The sequence below is a fragment of the Podarcis vaucheri genome (genome assembly GCF_965113315.1).
Source record: "Podarcis vaucheri genome assembly, chromosome: 9".
NCBI classification, from domain to species: domain Eukaryota; kingdom Metazoa; phylum Chordata; class Lepidosauria; order Squamata; family Lacertidae; genus Podarcis; species Podarcis vaucheri.
In genome coordinates this window covers 52237738-52254570 of record NC_138767.1, presented here as the reverse complement: position 1 = coordinate 52254570, position 16833 = coordinate 52237738, and the positions used below count along the sequence as shown (strand labels likewise).

Sequence of the window (16833 nt, the reverse complement as noted above, 5' to 3'; positions counted from 1 at the left end):
TCCTTGTTGCTGGGGCCGTCGCCGTTGCTAGGGCAGCTTCCTCTCCTTCTTCCTTTCCTCCTCCTCCTCCTCCTCTTGGGGCGGGGCTGAGGGGTGGGAGACGGAGCGAAGGAGCAAAGTGCGGAAGAAAGAGGGAGCGCGCTCCGCCAGGCACTTGGGTCCAAAGAGGGAAGCGGGCAACCGCAGCAGCACCGAAGGAGGAGGAGGAGGCGTCCGAGGTCAGTAGCCCGCGGATCGCCCAGGCTGCTTTTTCTCCCCCCTCAGGGAAGCTAGCCAGCCAGCCTGCAGGCGCCCTCCCCGCCCGGCGTGGCGCTCCTTGTTTTGATAGCAGGAAGCGCGCGGGGAAAGCAGACGGCAAAGGTAAAACAAAGAAAAGTTTCTCTGCGGGAAACTGTTGCTTCCCCAGCCGAGCCCCACCCGCGTGGGAAGCCCGGTCCCCGCCCGCCTTCCCACGCCCCCCCCCCCCAGCCTCTCTCCTGCTCGGCTTTTCCCCTTCCTCCGGCAGCCCCTGCTGCTGTTGCAGCTGTTGGGCGCCATAGCTGCTTATTGTTCCTACTTCTTTCCGTCCCAGCGCATCTGAGGCGCGGATCACGGATGCCCTCGAGCCTTTTATTAGGAACCAGGCGAGGAGCTGGCAGGTCTGAATCCAGCCCAGTGTTCGCTGAGCTGCAAACAAGAGGGGACCCGCTTTCTTTTCTTTTCTTTACAGAGCTGAAGCAGACCGAGAGATCTTATTTCAGCAGCATGCAGCAAGTTTTCTCTGAACCCACCCCCCACACATGTGGCTTGGTGGTAGAGTTGAGAAATCTCCCCTTCACTGTCTGTCGTTTTTGTTCTAATATTCTTTCAGCTCATCAGACATGTGGCATCCTTCTGTGACTGGATATGAAAGAATTAGTGAAGTAGTGCTTAAAAAAAACAAACACCACTCCCCAAACACCCATTAGTATGCTAGTTTCTGCAGAAGGGAAGGACTATAATCTTGTTTGTGAGTACCAATGCAGGGGATGGTAGCTAAACTACTTTGGTTTAATTTCAATCGCAATTAAAATTTGTGATAATTGTGTATGCTGCACTTGAATTGATCAATAGCCCAATGGGAGTAGTTGGCATATCGAAAGGGTTGCTTAATAATGCCATCTTGTCTGTTTCTGTAGTTAGCAATCTTGCCAGTTTTAAAACCTGAGTTTTTCCTGTCATAGGTTTTGCTTGGAGACCAAGATGGGAACATAGTAATTTATCACCCTTCCACCAAAGACTTCATGGCAGCATTACCCATGAACTAATCCTCACTCAAATGGCTTAGATTAATATATGAAATTATGCTGTCAGTCTTAACAAAAAATTACTACAACAGTATCTGGAAAACGTTGTCAGTCTTGCAGGAATGCTTTAGATTTCCCTTGAAATTGGTGTTTTGCCTGAGGAGGAATTTTTGAATTTCATTTTGAACAAAATCTGGTGATAATTATTACCCAAGAAAGAACTACCAAAATCAATATGATTTTGGCTTTATGTAAAATTTCAGTGGTAACTTAAGAATTAGTCAGTTGGCCTGTGGATGGAGAAATTGGAAAGCTTGAGACTAAAGCAGTTGAATATTAATGTGAACTCTCACAATCATAAAGCAGCAGCACCTTTTTTCTCAAAAAAGGAGGAAAACAAAGTGCATGAGAGTCAAAAGATTATTTTCCAACAAAGGAAAACATTGTTGTCTTAATGTCATCAGCACTAACCGCTCTGTACTAGAAACTAAACTTTATTCGGAATTAACCTTGTCAGTTTTCCAAGGAGGAATGACACACTATGGTGCTATACTGACAGTTGCAGATAGACGCCTAGATCTTTTCAGCCTTCTGCAATTCATTGTATCTTCCTGTTAAAAGTGAAAATAAGAGTGTATGGATTGATAAACAAGGTTAAAGAGGAGAAGTACAGTTTTCACAATAATAGTCTAGCTAGTTTTGCTTATCTATGTTCTCAGTCAAGTCTATGAAATTTGTCACTGGTGTCAAGAGCTCCAGAAAACATTTTCCATATTTATAATGTTTGTGGCTAAGTCAACATAAACAGATATATGTAGAAATAAAGCTCGTTAGGAGCAATTGACATGTGAAAACGTGCAGATCAATTTAGGTTGCATCTAGATGGCAGTTTCCTTTTGTGATTATTGCATCAAGTACAGTGGTGCCCCGCAAGACGAATGCCTCGCAAGACGAAAAACTCGCTAGACGAAAGGGTTTTCCGTTTTTGCGTTGCTTCGCTAGACGAATTTCCCTATGGGCTTGCTTCGCAAGACAAAAATGTCTTGCGCTTTTTTTTAAAAGCCGCTTGAAGAGGCGCAGTTGCGACGGACCGTGGTTCGCAAGACGAAAAACATCGCAAGACGAAAAGACTCGCGGAACGAATTCTTTTCGTCTTGCGAGGCACCACTGTAGCAAATGGTAGAAAAGACACCATAGCCAACAACTAGTGAAAGGGCTTTTATGTGATGCATAGCAGCCACTTTTATCATAGGCTTTCACAGCAACACATTTTGAGCAGATCCCATTGCAACAACTTCTGATTACGGGGATGTCTTGTGAGCCTACCATGTCAGTGGTGAGCAGGACCAGAGGCAAAAAATAGATGGAGCAATGAAAGTGACTCTTATCTTTGCATGGTTGGCTTCATTCCAGCCACATTAAAGTCAGAAAGGTGTGTATAAACACACCTATAGGCTGGGTTTGAGCCCCACATTGGACGAAAGATTCCTGCATTGCAGAGGGCTGGACTACATGATCCTCATGGTCCCTTCCAACTGTAGAATTTCATGATTCTATAATGATCCCACATGTAATGGGTAAAAAGACCAATCATGTCAGCTGTATTGTTACTGACTTTTCCTAGAAGCCTCATAACTTTATGTGCCCTTTAAAATGTTTCTTACCTAAGGGAGGAGGAAATTCAAAGCAGAATATCTGATAACTTTCCTAGAAGCCTTTCTTTCATCCTTTGCAGAATGAGATCATCCTCCCCAGAGAGATGTATATTCTGCTTGACAGAATATGACATCAATGCATTAGCTAACCAAGATGAGGTAATGCTTTAGTACTCCGGTGAAGCTAGCTAGTAACTGTGTTGTCCTCCCAAGAGCTTCGATGCTTCAGTACGTTAGCATTGGTGTTGTGGAAAAGAAACAAACCGTCAGTGACAGAGCATATGTCTGACTGCACAAAATCAAAACAGATGTCTGCTGATGGATGGGTCTTTTTGTGGCCAAGTTGCTTAATTTTAACAGACTGTTGATTTTCAGGTACGGTGGTACCTTGGGTTAAGTACTTAATTTGTTCCGGAGGTCCGTACTTAACCTGAAACTGTTCTTAACCTGAAGCACCACTTTAGCTAATGGGGCCTCCTGCTGCTGCCGTGCCGCCGGAGCCCAATTTCTGTTCTTATCCTGAAGCAAAGTTCTTAACCTGAAGCACTATTTCTGGGTTAGCGGAGTGTGTAACCTGAAGCGTATGTAACCTAAAGTGTATGTAACCCGAGATACCACTGTATAAAGTTATTTTTGAAGCAGTATTTTTTTTACCCTGTATTTGACTTTAAACCTGAACAGGTAGCCAAGTGTTGTAAATTGCTATAAACTACCTGTTTGCCTTTCCCCTTAGTGGGTTTATTAAAAATGCCTAGCTTTCAGCTAAATTTATGCTCCTTCAGAATAATTATGCCTCAGGGTTGTATTCTCCTTGTCTCAGGGAAGTTGGGGGCAGCTCATTTTTATTTTTTCTTTATCTGTTCTCTTGATACATGGGAGGCCACAATTTTATTTTCCACAAGCTTTGCTTTCTCCTTGCATTGATTGGCATTAAAAAATTCTGATGATAACACTTTATCCTTTGTTTACAGAAACAACTATGGCAGACATAAACCATATTATGAAATCCTCACAAACTGTGACAGATGCAAAAAAAATCCCTGGTTCTGAAGGGTAAGTGGGGATTTTGGCTATTGGTGTTGGTTGGTTCTTTGTGGTGGTCTTTTTCTTCTCTTCTAGCCACTGTAGACTTCGGCTTTAGTTTAGATCTCCCTCAAAATATATGGAGTGTCCACCCCATAATATACCCATTCCTCCCATGGGCCTGGCACCAACTGATGGTGAGTTGTGACTCCTCCTTGCCATTAGCCATTATCCTACATGGAAAGACAAGGCAAGCAAACAGCAGTGAAAATGCAGCAACTCCCTGGACTTAATCTTATGTAAAAATGAGAAGAAAATACAAGAGAGGGTACCAGTCTTAGGAATGCCACTTGAATTAAGTTGAGAAAGGCAAGTAATCAAGAAAACAAGTGTATTAAACAACTAGGACTCCGATTTTTAATTCATAATGCATTGATGGAGTAATCATTGAGGGAAATGCAGATGAGCTCTAAATTACAGTGGTACCTCGGGTTACATACACTTCAGGTTACAGACTCTAACCTAGAAATAGTGCTTCAGGTTAAGAACTTTGCTTCAGGATGAGAACAGAAATCGTGCTCCGGTGGCGTGGCAGCAGCAGGAGGCCCCATTAGCTAAAGTGGTGCTTCAGGTTAAGAACAGTTTCAGGTAAAGTACAGACCTCCGGAACAAATTAAGTACTTAACCCGAGGTACCACTGTAATCGCAAATAATCAGTGGATTTTATTCAGTGTAGCACTAATGAGACCATTCCAGTTCCTCTTCTCCTACATCACATTCTCCCCTCATCTCCCACACATGCTGTTCTGGAGGTTGTCCCCTATCTCAGAGCATATTTGCAGAAGGAGAAGGAGAAGTCCTGTTGTGTTGGCTTCTGCTTGCACAGCCATGTCATGGCATCATAGAATTGTAGCATCGGAAGGGACCCCAAGGGTAATCTAGTTCAAACCTTTGCAATTCAGGAATCACAGCTTATTAGCTGAATATGTCCCAGTATGTTTTGGTGTTAGGACTATTAGTTGCTCTTGTAACTAGAAGATTGCTCCAAAGAAAAAGTATACACAGGAGATGTGCTCATGTACAGTTGTACCTTGGTTGACAAACTTAATCTGTTCACGGAGTCCATTCGGCTCCTGAAACTGCTTGAAAACCAAGGCATGGCTTCTGATTGGCTGCAGGACCTTCTTGCACTCAATCAGAAGCTGTGTTGGACATTCGGCTTCAGAAAAACGTTCGCAAACCAGAACACTCACGTCTGGGTTTGTGGCGTTCGGGAGCCAAAACGTCCGAGTACCAAGGCGTTTGACAACCAAGGTATGACTATAATCAGCTATGTGCCAAAACAACTTGTTTTCAGAGACCTTGCCTGCCCTTTTGTATTGTTGTGCTTCATATTTTATTGTAAAATCCATGCATAATGAGGTCTGTAAGAGAGACTATGCGAATAAATTCACAGAATTAAGGCTAAAAACTCTTGTAACTTTAGTCATTTTGAGATCTGTTCATAGGATCCTCACTTGGTGTATACTGGTTTCTTCACCATCCCACTTTTAAAAAGCACTCAAAAGCTTATTTTTAAAATTCACTTGTACTTTTCAAGGACTACTGTTGTTCCTCTCAGATTTAATACAAAAACGACTAGAGCCAATTTGATACCCTCTTACGTGGTTTATATTGCATAGCTATGATGTTAGACCCTATTCCTGTGACTATAATCTGTTTTAATTCTGAATCTTAAATTGCTGTAACCTGCCCAGGGATATGTTGTTGAAGGGCAGTTAACACATTAACTAATAATAACGATAATAGCAGTATTGCTGTATAGAAGGTGAATACAAAATGCTCAATGGAGGTCTTGCAGTCATAAAACCTCTTTTGAGCTTCTTGTGTGAAAAATAATTGCACATTTCTCTCATTCTTCCTACTATGGTTCTGTCATATTTATTTCATCCCAAACATCTTGAATGCAGCTCAGCAGTGCAGGGAAGAGTTTACATCTCATTAATCTATTTCATGTGCTCAAAGGATCAGATCTGTTCTCAGTTATCCAGTCTATCTAATAGTACAGTGGTACCTCGGGCTAGGGACGCGGGTGGCGCTGTGGGTAAAACCTCAGTGCCTAGGACTTGCCGATCGCATGGTCAGCGGTTCGAATCCCCGCGGCGGGGTGCGCTCCCGTTGCTCAGTCCCAGCGCCTGCCAACCTAGCAGTTCGAAAGCACCCCTGGGTGCAAGTAGATAAATAGGGACCGCTTACCAGCGGGAAGGTAAACGGCGTTTCCGTGTGCTGCGCTGGCTCGCCAGATGCAGCTTGTCACGCTGGCCACGTGACCCGGAAGTGTCTGCGGACAGCGCTGGCTCCCGGCCTCTTAAGTGAGATGGGCGCACAACCCTAGAGCCTGGCAAGACTGGCCCGTACGGGCAGGGGTACCTTTACCTTTTTACCTCGGGTTAAGTACTTAATTCGTTCCAGAGGTCTGTTCTTAACCTGAAACTGTTCTTAACCTGAAGACCACTTTAGCTAATGGGGCCTCCTGCTGCCGCCGCGCTGCCAGAGCACGATCTCTGTTCTTATCCTGAAGCAAAGTTCTTAACCTGAAGCACTATTTCTGGGTTAGCGGAGTGTGTAACCTGAAGCATATGTAACCTGAAGCGTATGTAACCCGAGGTACCACTGTAATAAAAACATGAAATGTTTTGTTTGTTCCATTGTATTTATTTAATAGTGGATATTTGAGGGAACTGCTTATAACTAGGTTGTTGTTGTTTTGCTAGCAATTTCTCATTCAGCATTAACATTCATGCTGTTCTGAACTTGTGCAAAATCCAGAAGATATCAGATTTGCAGTATAATTGTATACATGCAAACTCAGAAGTCCTCTTGAATTCATTTGGACTTATTCATAGGCAAATGTGTGTAGGATTGTAGCCTCAGTCTGTTTTTTAAATTCAGGATCAGAAAATTGAAAATTTGAGAGAGATATTTAAGTTTTACATTGTGTTTTATTTTTTCCTTAGGAAGAGCATACCTATTAGCAAATCTGTGGACTCTGTGATACCGGCAGATGAGAGTTACAGAATGGATCACCCTGAAATGGGAATGTGTCTTTTAGTCAACAATAAAAACTTCCATCCAGCTACTGGTAATTTTTTTTAAAAAAAACTTTCTCCCCCTGCCGGTAAGGCTTCCCTCCCTGTAACCTGCTTTAAACTGTCAAAAGTGAAATATATCTACTGCTTAGTCTTTTTCAAAGTTGGCTGTTGTATGCTTAAGGAAGTCCGTAAGTTCAAACATGCCTAAATCTGCATAGGAGAGAGCTGTTGGTCTTAATATCAGGAGAGAGGAACTTGTGGCCTCCCAGATGTTGGCCTCCCAACTTCCATCAGCCCCAGGCAGCATGACCATTTGTCAGAGACGATGGGAGTTCTAGTCTCAAAACATGTGGAGGGCCACAGATTTCCAACACCCCTTTTAAATAGCAACGCTGTGCTTTAAGCAGTTAGGTGACTTCATTACACCTAAATGAAGCCTGACAATAATGTTCCTTTTCCTTCCAAGCTCGATACAATCGTACCTTAGATCCAGAACGCCCTGCGGATCTAACGTTTTGGCTCCCGAACGCCGCAAACCCGGAAGTGAATATTCCAGTTTGCCAACGTTCTTTGGAACCCGAATGTCTGATGGGGCTTCCGTGGCTTCTGATTGGCTGCAGGAGCTTCCTGGAGCCAATCAGAAGCCGTGCTTTGGTTTCCGAACGTTTTGAAAGTCGAACGGACTTCCGGAAGGGATTCTGTTCAGCTTCCGAGGTACGACTGCACAAGGTTTTTTCTATACCTGTTTTATTTATATACAAAGTCGGTCCCTCCATTGATCAGCGGGTGATGCCAAGTTCAATTGTTCATCTGCAATAAAACCAGTGCACCCATTGTTTCCATTCTTTCTGTGTTTACGGGGTGGAATGTCTTCCATAAATCCTGATATATTTCATATAGGAACAAGTCTTCAGGCTCCAGCTGTGCTTTCCCATATTTTATTTTCATATAACTGAGCAGAATTTGCCTGTGGCATACACTGTTTTCAAAAATTAAGTCAACGCAACTTCTTTTCTTTTCTTTTTTATCTAAAGGGATGGCATATCGATCTGGTACAGATGCAGATGCTGCACATGTTGTAGACACATTCAGGACCTTGGGGTACACAGTCAAGCCTTATAATGATCTTACATGTAAGCAGATTATTGAAGTTTTGCATAATGGTAAGTAGTGATTTGGCGGATGATGTATTGCCTGCTGTGCCAAAATATAAAATATAAACTCTTGGGTTTTTGTGTTGTCCGCTCTTCTTAGCAATGAGGAACTTTGATATTAAATAATAAGTAGAACACCTGGTGTGGCAGAAGGGTTAAGGGTCCCTTTGTGTAGCAGCAGGCTGCATGCGCACCACTGAGTAGGAGGATCTGAAAGCATAGATTAACATCAAAAAAAGTATGCTCTGACAGTCTTAAGTCGTCTGTTGGAAATGGGCAAGTCTGGATACAGTCCCCTCAACAGCTGGAGATCAGAATTGACCACCTTGAGGGAATGCCTATGTGGACCAGGTCCATCATGGAACCATGTGTTTGCAGGCCCAGCAACAAGGTTTGGAAGTTGTGCCCCAGGTACTGAATACAATCCCACCTCCGTGTCTGCTTTCATGAACTCTCCTTAGGTTAAGATTTTAAAGTTATATTTTAATTTTGCTTAAGCCTTAAGCAGTGTAATTGGTATTTCTAACCTGGATAACTTCAGAGCCTGAATTGGCAACTAAAAATATTCCTTCCTGATTAGAAATGTCATCAAGATATATATTCCTCACTCAGGAAAATATTTGTCTAGACACTAAGCTCATTCTAGAATAGAAGTCACTTTCAATCCTGATTTTGTTACCGTTTGATTTGTCAGACCCAACTTTCTTTAAACATTTCCACTTATAAAGCTCTCCCCCACTACTATTTGCTTTAGTAAGATTCTTTTCAATATTCATTTATATAATAAGCCTGCTAATAACTGCTGTCACTGCCTCCTACCTATAAAAAGGATTATATGGCATATCAGCAGGATTTATCCATATTAGTATGGATTTATGCCATGCTAGTATGGCAAGAGCAGGGCAACATTGGGGAGAATTTAACTGCATTCAAGCCTAAGGTAGCCTTACAGTTGCCACAAATTCATAGGAATGTTAAATTATCCTGTTCCTATGCTGCTTATCCCAAAGAAGCTATATGATTGACAATGCTTGTCTCACTTTGTCTATTTGTTTGTTTGAGGGAAGCATTATTGTGCTTGAAGGTTTGCTATTGCCTAAAAGTTTCTTGTTGAAAAAATGTCAAATGAGTATTTGGAATTTCTGAATACTTAAACAATGTTTTCCCTCCACCTGGGTTTTTTGAAGCTGCCAAGGATGATCACAACAAGAGAAGCAGTTTTGTTTGTGTCTTGTTAAGCCATGGAGAGGATGGACTCATCTATGGTACAGATGGTCCTCTGGAGCTAAAAATGTTAACAAGTCTCTTCAGAGGAGACAGATGCAAGTCCTTGGCAGGAAAGCCAAAGCTCTTCTTTATTCAGGTAATTGTGCAAAATTCAGCAGATGACAATACTGGGAAGACTTTTATTTTAAAAAACAAAAAAATGTGTCCCAAAGATAAGATAAGAAAATGTTATGTCTGCATTATACTATAAGCATAAGATCTATGGTTACATTTCTGGGAATATAAAATATATCCAGTTTCTGGTAGTGTTAATTTTTTGCTTTCTAGCAGTGTTAATATTTCAGTTTCCATACAATTCCTACTGCTTAGAGAGGATAGCAGCAATCTAAAAAAACAAACTAAAAATGGAATTAGATACCTTTTCTTCCTTAAAACTGGCCATTGAAAACGAAAAGGGAAATCTTAACAGTGATTTTAGAAAATGCAACTAGGATCATAGTTGTGGGGCAGCTGCTAAGAATTATTCTCTAAGTTGCCTTGCTTTTTTTGAATATGGTAAACAGATGGAAAACAAGAGAACTGCCCCAAACGCCATGATCCCTGTTCATTTTCATTAGGAAATGAGATCAGTATGATGATTTTGTATTTGTCATTTAATTTTAGGTCTCCTACAGAATAAGATGGTGTAATGCATTAATAATGAGAACACATTACTTTGTGCCAGGCTTCCTCAACCTCAGCCTTCCAGATGTTTTGAGACTACAATTCCCATCATCCCTGACCACTGGTCCTGCTAGCTAGGGATCATGGGAGTTGTAGGCCAAAATCATCTGGAGGGCCGAGGTTGAGGAAGCCTTCTTTATACTAATTAGTAAAAGCTTGTCTACTTGGACAACCTTCGGAAACATTAGCCAGGGCTTTCACTGAGAAACTAAAATGGCCAAACCTAAGCATTTGACCAATGCCTCTAAACCATAACCAGTTCAGAAAAGCATTTCTTACTGTTTCAGTTTAGGTTGATGGTTCTCTCACCTGTGACCACTGTTTTAGCAGAGTGCTTTAAAAGTGCTGTGAACTTCTTCTCTGACTCAGAACGGCTTTTCCATGTCACAAAACTGCAAATTTCAATTTGAAACTCATACCTCATCAAGATTAGCATGCCTCCCCTTTCAAGATGTGCATAAATGAGTTCTCTTATTCCTTGTTTGTGTTCATTTGTATCCAACTGTTGCCATTTTCAGCAAGCCAATAGTGGTAATATTTACCGTATTTTTCGCCCTATAGGACGCACTTTTTCCCCTCCAAAAATGAAGGGGAAATATGGGTGCGTCCTATGGGGCGAATGCAGGCTTTCACTGAAGCTTGGAGAGAGAGAGAGGGGTCGGTGCGCACCGACCCTTGTCGCTCTCCAGGCTTCAGGAAGACATCCGCAGCCTAGGCAGCCCTGCGGGAGGTCCCGCAGGGCTGTGTAGGCTGTGGATAGTAGCCTGCTTCCCGGAGCATCGGGCGCCCTGAAAGCAGAGCGCCCAGCGCTTCGGGAACACATCCGCAGCCTAGACAGCCCTGCGGGAGGTCCCTGCAGGGCTCCCCACACTGCGGATAGCAGCCTGCCGCCCAGCGGGCGGGCGGGACACCCTGAAGCAGAGCGCCCCTCGCACCGGGCAGACATCCGCAGCGTGGGGAGCCCTGCAGGAGTTCCCCACGCTACAGATAGCAGCCTGCCGCCCGGCGGGCAGGGCACCCTGAAGCAGAGCGCCCCTTGCGCCGGGCAGACATTGGCCAGCCCCACAAGCTCGGGGGACAGCAGGGAGGCGCAGCGCCACCATCCCGCTGTTCCTCGACCTGGTTCGGTTTCTCCGACCTGCTTTTGGGGGGAAAATAAAGGGGGGGAAATTTCCTTTATTTCCCCCCAAAAAAACTAGATGCGTCCTATGGGACGGAGCGTCCTATGGGATGAAAAATACGGTACTTTCTTTCTTCTTTTTACTCTTCTGTCTTCCTTTTACTCTTCTGTCTTCCTTTTCATAGGCTTGTAGAGGAACAGACCTTGATTCTGGTATTGAAACAGACAGTGGCACGGATGAAAGCACATGTCAGAAAATACCTGTAGAAGCCGACTTCCTATATGCCTATTCAACTGCTCCCGGTAAGATAAATGAATAAAAGATGCAACCTTTTGCTCAAAATACATAGATGACTTTATAACTTTTTATTTCATGCATATTCTAGTCCAAGAATCAGCAAACGTTTTCAGCAGGGGGCCGGTCCACTGTCCCTCAGACCTTGTGGGGGGCCGGACTATAAGGCCCCCCCCCGCACGACTCTCCCCTCCCTTCTCCACAGCATTGGATAAGCCCCGGTGGCTGCTTACTTGTGTCTTGCAAGCGGCAGGGGCTGGCGGCGGTGGAGGGACGATGAGCAGTGCACAAAAGGGCTCCGGAGAGGGGCTGCTTAAAATGGCAGGCCGCTTGAGCACTGCTGCTGCTGGCATCAATAAAACCCAGCCCCCTTCCTCCTCTAGGCAGGGTGGGGAGAAGCCGGGAGGGAGGGAGGGAGGAGGCAGCGGCAGCACCGTGTAGGGGAGAGGGAAAGAACACGCACACTGGCGATCCACATGGCGATTCCCGGACCCTCCGCGGGCCGGATCCAGAAGGCAATGAAGCCTGATCCAGCCCATGGGCCTTAGTTTGTCAACCCATGTCCTAGTCCAACAAAGGTGCCTGAATACTTCTCCCTCCTTTTGCAAAACCATTTCATGTACAAAAATGTTACTGGCCCATCAACCTGCATGCACTAGCTAGATAGCCTAAGTGGAAAATATCTCCAAATCAACATGGCCATGTATGAAGATGGTTTTTTAATCTCAACACTTCTCTTGGGGAATATTTGAGACTAAGGGGTGGTAGGCTTAACAGCAGGACAAATAAAAGTTAAATGAGATTAATGTGTAGCCCTTTACTAAACTGAATGAACACCCTTGTTCTGGGGCAAAGTTATCTAGTTGTGGTGGGGTGATTGTGACCTTAATCAGTTTAATAAAAGTAAGATTCCTGCATTGCGTGGACTAGATGACCCTGGGGTCCCTCCCAATTCTGATTCTCAAACATGATTAGCTTTTGTAGTCTCATTTTGAAGAACATTATATTTTATTCAATTCATTTTTTTTCTTATAGGCTACTACTCTTGGAGGAACTCATCAGATGGCTCCTGGTTTATACAGTCACTGTGTGGGATGCTGAAACAGCATGCTACAAAACTTGAACTTATGCAAATTCTGACACGTGTAAATCGCAAGGTTGCAGAATTCAGTTCTTATTCAAACAGACCAGACTTCCACGGAAAGAAGCAGATCCCTTGTATTGTGTCTATGCTCACAAAAGATTTTTATTTTCCTCACTAGCTTCCTACACTGTGATGTGAAAGCTAGCAGAAGAGCACTAGCGTTTTATATCATTTTTAACTCTTGTCCCGATGTCCAGTCTCTAATACATAGGTTGTATTGAAATGTTATGACCTATGGAGTGGATTACTACAATCACTAGAATAGTGGGATCACTTGCTAGTTCAGAAATTCTAGTTTGGAAAATGAAAATATATGTAGATTTGCAATTATGCTCTAACCTCGTTGCTAAAATAGATTGAAGGAAGAGATCAACTATTACTGTCAAAATAAAGTATCAGTTGCCGCAGACTGAAGAGCAGTAAAAGGTTACTTTTAGTTAACTTTGGTAACTGTTGCAGCCCAATCCTAGGGTTATTTACCTGAAAGCAAACTGTTGATAGAAATGGTATTCCCCCCCCCCCAGTCAATACCATTAGAATTGGAGAAATTAATGTAATGACACAAGAGTGCAGTTTTTCAATATGGCGTAAGGACTAAACTATTATCTTTCATATACAATCATGTAGCACAATCAAACTTGTGAGGTCGTTCTTCAGCCTTTTAGAAATGGCTATATGAAATGCTTTTTGAGCCTTTTCAAAGCTTTTTGACCACTATAGAATACCTTAAGATTTTTTATTTTTTTTTTAAAGAGGTGCTTCTTTTCTAATAGATGGCAAATGGTTCTTGGAACGCTGATCCTTACTGGATCCAGGCCTTAAAGCAGTTTTGCATGCTTACATTCACATTTCAGTTTAGGCAGGAGTGTTGTGCAAGTGGTAGTTTGTGAAGAGTATAAATTCAGCCTGCTCCTAAACACATTTTTGTGGTTCTTAGTTTTATTTATATATTCTATTTGATGATAAGAAGTATATGAAAAATGCATGTCCCATTTCCCAATCCTGATTCTGATTCCTTTTTTAAAAAGCAGCATGTTTTAAAATACTAAGACTTAGAAGCAAGTATGTAAAATAGAAGTTCATCTTCAGCTCGAAGTAAAATATTTCTTCGGCCCTTTCTAGCATGCAGATTCTTAACTACTTTCTTCATACAACTTTGTGTCCTGCCTGCATTGGCTCATTCTTCGCTTTCTTGACATGGCTCTTACAAGCCTGGGCTACGTGTCCCTGGTGACCTGTCCTTCCTTCCCCCTTTTCTTGAAGGTTGCTTCTATTTTCAGCTTATTACTCAGCTTTTTGTGCAGCTACATTGTCTTTATTATTTTTTAAAGACATCTGCCATTTTTCTTTCTCATCTGGAATTGTTAGTAATTGTGTCCTTAGTAACTCCTTTTTTAAAAAACAACAACAACCCAACTTGTGCCTGTCTGGGGCTCTTTCCCCCAGTACTATATCTAGCTATGGAATCCCACCTAGTATTTCTCTGATACCATGAAAAACATCTTTCCTGAAATGAAAGGTTCAAGTTTTGCTACACTTTCTTCCACCTTTCCATATGTAATGTCATCATTACGTACAGTAGTTACTTTCCCCCCTGAAGTTCTCACCACTTCCCTGCTGGTTAAGATCTGGTCAAGAATAGCCAACCCCTCGCTGCTTCCTCCACATTGTGAAAGAGATGGTTTTCAGCAAGGCATGTCAGAAATTTGTTGCATGATCTGTGCTTAGCAGAGTTTGTATTCCCACAGATACCAGGGCATTTGAAGCGTTATTGCTTCTTTGAAACATCTGTAATTTGTTTCAGGACATGTTTCCCCAATCTTCCTTGGTATTGCAATCTGTAGTATACTCCAACCATGATGTTTTGCTTCTCTTATTTTTACCCAGGGCTTCCCACAGGGACTATCATGATCATTATCTGGGATTACTTTCTAGGTGTGCACATTTGATAGGTAATGCTATTCACCCTCCTTCACTCAATATGAACTTCTGTAGATTTCAAGTAGGCTTACAAATAAGTAAGTACAGGCAACATGGTAGTTAATAATTTATGCTAAACCATGGTTTTGCACAACACGCACAAGCAGGTTCAGTGAGCCTTGTTTTTGCAAGCACTCCCTTTGCCCTCTTCACACATGGTCAGGAGGAAGAGTTTAGAAGCTTTTGCTTCCATTTTCGGTTAATGGGTTTGTTGCATCACTGAATTGGCAACCTGTAGCTAATGTTACTTATGCCAACTTTCAAACCATGGGTTACTAAGCTAGCTTGCATTAAACTATTCGTAGTTCATGTCAAACACAATTCAGGGTCTAGATGGCACAGCAAACTGCAGCTAACTAAAAGTGGAAGAAAAAGCATCTGAGCTCCTCTGCCATACAGGGAGCATATGAGCCAAGGCTTGCTGTGCCTGTGCATGTTGTGCTCAATATTAACATGATAGTGAATGCCTTCAGGCATGGATAAAAGCTTGTGTTAGTGAACTTGTGATGCTCGCAATACTCGGAGAAATTATTATGAGTGTAACTGAGATAGCTGTGCATGTTTCGGGTTGAGACCTTTCATCTTGATCCAGATGGGAGATAATGTGCAGAAATAGGTTCTGCATGCATGTAAGATTTGTCAATAGCAAAATAGGAAATGGGAGCAAGTGGGACAGAATACAGCATTCACTGGTGTATGTGCATATCATGGCTCTTTGGAATAGAGTCGCAGATCCACACTTCAATGTTTCTTGAAGTTTTGGTGTCCTTATTCAGCCATGGGGGCTCCTGGATTTGATCCACCCACCTACTCACCACCTGCTAAATAACTGAACTTTGAGAAGCAAGCACAGCAATGTGCTTCAAATGGCATAATATGCAATAGTTTCTATACATTTGAACTTATCGTCAGCTAAATAAATCAGTTAATTTATTCAGAAGAGTTGACTATGTCTCTTGCTTAGAGGCATGAATCTTTTAAAAAGAATAATACAGAGCAATATCTGAAACTACCCATCATTGCAAACAAGATTTTTGGCAAAGGTTTAAATTATTAGATATGATTAATTTATGCGTGTGACTGTGACTATCTTAACTCCTGTATGAAAACCTAATAAACCATGTGCATTGTTTAACTAGCTTTGGTTACTTTTTTATTTAAAAAAACCTAGACATTTAGAACGTCTTACAAGTTCCAGTTTCTCGGTCCTGTTTAAAGTGTATAGATAATCATATTAACCCACATAGAAAAAAATTATTCTACAGGTAAAGTTTAAAGAACACTTGCCATATACAGATGTGAACTATTAACAGCAATGCAACCTCCATTTCAGGCAATGAGTTGGCCTCAAAAATATTGTTCCTCTTTAATGTCACTCTGCCTATAATTTAGTGTGGCAAATGAGACATTGATCACGTGTCATGTTAAACTATAGCTTAAACAGTGGTTAAGACAAACAGGCAGCATGCAGTAAATTCTTAACTTTGCTTCTTCCCCACTTGTGGCCATGACAGGACCAACGAGCGGAACTCAACAAAATATTTGCACTAACTCAAGGATTAGTGCTTGTGCAAGAAACAGGACCCCCCCCTTCTCTCCTCACATGCATCCTGTGCCATCCCCCTATCTGCTCCTGGAAAGTTGGGAGAAACCCCCCCCCCCATGGATACAGGGAGTGTACAGAGGGAGTAGAGGGAGAGAATGTTCCATTAGGGACCCCTGACCATTAGGTCCAGTTGTGGCCGACTCTGGGGTTGCGGCACTCATCTCGCTTTATTAGCCGAGGGAGCTGGCGTACAGCTTCCGGGTCATGTGGCCAGCAAGACTAAGCCGCTTCTGGCGAACCAGAGCAGCGCACGGAAACACCGTTTACCTTCCCGTCGAAGCAGTACCTATTTATCTACTTGTACTTTGATGTGCTTTCGAACTGCTAGGTTGGCAGGAGCAGGGACCGAGCAACGGGAGCTCACTTCGTTGTGGGGATTCGAACCGCCAACCTTCTGATCTGCATGTCCTAGGCTCTGTGGTTTTACCCACCGCGCCACCCATACATTGATTGAATGCTCACTTTAGCACTATGTTGAAGGCAATTAATATAAAAAACTGCTCAAAACAAATAGTAGTCACAATAGCAGAGTGGGTCCTAAAATATAGT

General features: G+C 42.7%; 1 protein-coding gene across 3 annotated transcripts; it reads left to right on the top strand.

Annotated features, from left to right (window-relative positions):
* The first annotated feature begins 108 nt into the window (after window positions 1–108).
* On the top strand, window positions 109–15817 carry CASP3 (caspase 3). Of its 3 annotated transcripts, none has more exons than XM_082237934.1 (7): window positions 109–218; window positions 3892–3973; window positions 6961–7085; window positions 8070–8198; window positions 9377–9552; window positions 11445–11562; window positions 12590–15817. In XM_082237934.1, exons 2-7 carry the CDS (start codon window positions 3900–3902, stop codon window positions 12814–12816), a joined length of 849 nt encoding a protein of 282 aa, XP_082094060.1. In that variant the 5' UTR covers window positions 109–218; window positions 3892–3899; the 3' UTR covers window positions 12817–15817. The 3 variants fall into 3 exon arrangements, with proteins under 3 accessions (XP_082094060.1, XP_082094059.1, XP_082094058.1); XM_082237933.1 differs by lacking the exon at window positions 109–218 and adding an exon at window positions 225–360; XM_082237932.1 differs by lacking the exon at window positions 109–218 and having other exon boundaries at window positions 3849–3973.
* The last annotated feature ends 1016 nt before the right edge of the window (window positions 15818–16833 follow it).